Source organism: Amblyraja radiata, chromosome 37 (genome assembly GCF_010909765.2).
Source record: "Amblyraja radiata isolate CabotCenter1 chromosome 37, sAmbRad1.1.pri, whole genome shotgun sequence".
Lineage (NCBI taxonomy): Eukaryota > Metazoa > Chordata > Chondrichthyes > Rajiformes > Rajidae > Amblyraja > Amblyraja radiata.
This window is the reverse complement of record NC_045992.1, coordinates 19,121,804-19,125,333: the sequence shown is the minus strand read 5'-3', so window position 1 is coordinate 19,125,333 and position 3,530 is coordinate 19,121,804. Positions and strand designations below refer to the sequence as shown.

The 3,530-nt window shown below is 45.3% G+C and overlaps 1 protein-coding gene across 1 annotated transcript; it reads right to left on the bottom strand.

The window, feature by feature from the left end:
- Positions 1 to 972: 972 nt before the first annotated feature.
- On the bottom strand, positions 973 to 1,720 carry LOC116966447 (mitochondrial import inner membrane translocase subunit Tim8 B-like). The gene has a single exon (XM_033012692.1). The coding sequence runs from the start codon at positions 1,676 to 1,678 to the stop codon at positions 1,421 to 1,423; it is 258 nt and encodes an 85-aa protein (XP_032868583.1). The 5' UTR covers positions 1,679 to 1,720; the 3' UTR covers positions 973 to 1,420.
- Between the last annotated feature and the right edge of the window lie 1,810 nt (positions 1,721 to 3,530).

The following is a 3,530-nucleotide window of genomic DNA, read 5'->3' as shown; positions in this document are numbered from 1 at the left end:
ACCCAGCTTTGTGTCGTCTGCAATCTTGGGGATGCTACTGGGGATTCCTTTGTTTAAATTGTTCATGTATACTGTAAATAACTGGGGTACCAGCACAGAGCCTTGAGGCACTACATTTATGCCTCTCATCTGTCTTTGTCCACCCATTTGCCAATCAACCTCCCCCTCAGTTGTATCCACCTAACATTTGCTAGGCTTTGTCCAAACCACCTCTTTCCAGCTTTCTCCCACAACTACAATTAGTCTGAGGCAGTCTCCACCCAAAACATCACCTATTCATGTCCTCCAGCGATGCAGCCTGACCCACTGATTTACTCCTGCACCTAACCTTATCCTACATCTGGCAAACGGTATAGAAACATGAAAACACACACCTCCAGATTCAGGGTAGTTTCTTCCCAGCTGTTATCAGGCAACTGAATCATCCAACTACAACCAGAGAGCAGCGCTGAACTACCTACCTCTTCGGTGACCCTTGGACTATCCTTGATCAGACTTTGCATGCTCTATCTTGCACTAAACGTTGTTCCCTTATCATTTTTTTATTTAAAATATTTTTTGAAATAAAAAAACATTATTCCCTTATCATGTATACACTGCGAATGGTTCGATCAAAAAGTCTCTTAAATCCCCAGCAGCACATTCTAGACACTCGCGACCCTCTGTGTAAAAAAACTTGCCATGCATATTTTAAACTTTGTTCCTCTCACAAAGCTATGCCCTCTAGTATTTGATTTTTTCCCCTAATAGGAAACGTTTGGGGTGAGACAAAGCCTGGCAGATGATAGATGGATAACAGGTGATAGGGGGAGGGGATAATTGGCAGATGGGTGGACTAAGGCCAGAGATGAGAGGCATAGATAGGGTAGGTAGTCATGCATTTTTTTCGTTGCTAATGTACTCCAGATGTTGCCTGACCCGCTGAGTTATTCCTGTACTTCGTCATTTTTGTAAACCAAGAACTGCAGTTCATGTAACTCTGCATAACGTTTATTACTGGGGCAGCACAGACAACTCATACAAACTCGGTAAAACTGATAGTTATTTCCCGATGTACAAATATAGCCACAAGTCTAGTTCCTGTGGGGAGCATCGTGGCAGCTTCAGAGGTAATAACGCACCTCACATGATCACAGGTCACCACTCGGTCTGCGGCAGATTCCCATGGCCCAAGTTAGTTGAGGGTTGGTGTCCTGACGCCTTCATCCATCCACCGGGGCCGCAACTTTAGTCAATACACAAATTCCAGGGTTTTAATCGGTTTCCATTGATTCAGTAAGTCCCGCTGAAGATGTGAAGACACAGGAGTTGGTGCAATGACCTTGGAGACACCTTCAGCCGGTGGGTTTATACCGAGCGACAGTTGCAGACAGCGAGCGGCTCCGGATGTCCATGTGGGCGGCGGTGGGACAGCCTCCAGTCAGTGGCCGCCCTTCTGCACCATCTGCGCGAAGCGGTTGGTGAGCGCCAACGTGGTGTCCACGAAGCGATCCACGCAACTGACCAGGCAGCCCTCGGTCCGCGAGTCGAGCCTGGAGCCCGGCTTCTCCACGCACTTGTCCCAGCACTCGGCTGTCAGGCTGTGCACTCTCAGCTGCAGCTGCGCCTTCTGTTGCTCGGCCGCCAACAGCAGCTGCAGATCTCTCTGCTCCATCGGCCCCACAGTCTCCATCTCCATGGCGCCACACGCAGACCAAGATGCTCCACTCCGGCGTAAACCAACGTGCTGACGTATAGTACGTAACCGAACGTCACGGCCGCCATTTGTCAATGCAAAACGTGACCTCCATTTTGCCACCCGCTGTGTACAATGATTATAGACATGTGGTTTCAAAATTGAATTCTCTAATTTTGCAAACATACAAACAGTGAACCCCTCCCTCTATCCATTAAAAGTCGTTTAAACAGTTCCACAGTTTGCAACGTTGTATCCACCAGAAAAATTTATTCCTATGAAGAAAAAAAGGGGTAAGGGTAAGAACAGTCAGCCATGGCTCAGTAAAACTATAAAGGATAGTATTCGGCTGAAGGCAAGGGCATATAAGGTAGCCAGAGATAGTGGGAGGGCAGAGGATTGGGAAGCATTTAAAGGTCAGCAAAAAATAACTAAGAGATTAATTAAGACGGGGAAAATAGACTATGAAAGGAATTTAGCGAACAACATAAAAACTAATAGTAAGAGTTTTTATAGCTATATAAAAAGAAAAAGGGTGGCTAAGGTGAACGTTGGTCCATTGGAGGGTGAGACTGGAGAGTTGTTGGTGGGGAACATGGAAATGGCAAAGGCATTAAATGAGTATTTTGTATCAGTCTTCACCATAGAAGACACAAAAAATATTCCAACGCTGGATAAACAGGGGGTGGTAGGAATGGAGGAGCTAAATACTATTAAGATCACCAAGGAGGTGGTATTAGGGAAATTAATGAGACTGAAGGAGGATAAATCCCCTGGGCCTGATGGATTACATCCAAGGGTCTTGAGGGAGATAGCGGTGGGGATTGTGGATGCATTGGTGATCATTTTCCAAAACTCCCTGGAGGCAGGAACGGTCCCAGTGGATTGGAAAATGGCCAATGTAACACCTATATTTAAAAAAGGAAGTAAACAGAAGGCGGGTAACTATAGACCGGTTAGTCTAACATCGGTGGTGGGTAAAATGTTAGAGACAATTATTAAAGAAACACTAACGGGGCACTTGGATAAACATGACTTCATCGGACAGAACCAGCATGGTTTTGTGAAGGGGAAGTCCTGTTTAACGAATCTGCTCGAATTCTTTGAGGAAGTAACAACCCGGGTGGATAAAGGGGAACCGGTGGATGTGGTATACTTGGACTTCCAAAAGGCTTTTGACAAGGTGCCACATAAGAGACTATTGCTAAAAATAAAAAATTATGGGATTGGGGGTAATATATTAGCATGGGTAGAGGATTGGCTAACAAATAGGAAGCAGAGAGTGGGGATAAATGGTTCATACTCGGGATGGCAACCGGTAACTAGCGGGGTTCCGCAAGGGTCGGTGCTGGGACCCCAGTTGTTCACAATTTATATAAATGATTTGGAGGAGGGAACCAAGTGTAATATATCAAAATTTGCGGACGATACAAAAATGGGAGGAAAAGTAGGGGATGAGGAGGATAGGAAGAGTCTGCAAAAGGATATAGATAAGCTAGGTGAGTGGGCAACAACTTGGCAGATGAAATTTAATACTAATAAATGTGAAGTCATTCACTTTGGGAAAAAAAATGATAGGGCAAGTTATTTTCTAAATGAGGAGGAGCTGCGTTGTAATGCAACGCAAAGGGATCTAGGGGTATTAGTACATGAATCACTAAAAGTTAGTATGCAGGTGCAGCAAGCAATCAGGAAGGCCAATGGAGTTTTGGCCTTTATTGCTAGGGGGATTGAGTATAAAAACACGGAGGTCTTGCTGCAGCTGTACACGGTATTAGTGAGACCACATTTGGAATACTGTGTACAGTTCTGGGGTCCATACTTAAGAAAGGATGTACTAGCCCTGGAGGCAGTG

What these genes read in the sequence shown, in the direction of transcription:
- LOC116966447 (XM_033012692.1), bottom strand. Translation starts at nt 1,678, where the DNA reads ATGGAGATGGAGACTGTGGGGCCGATGGAGCAGAGAGATCTGCAGCTG.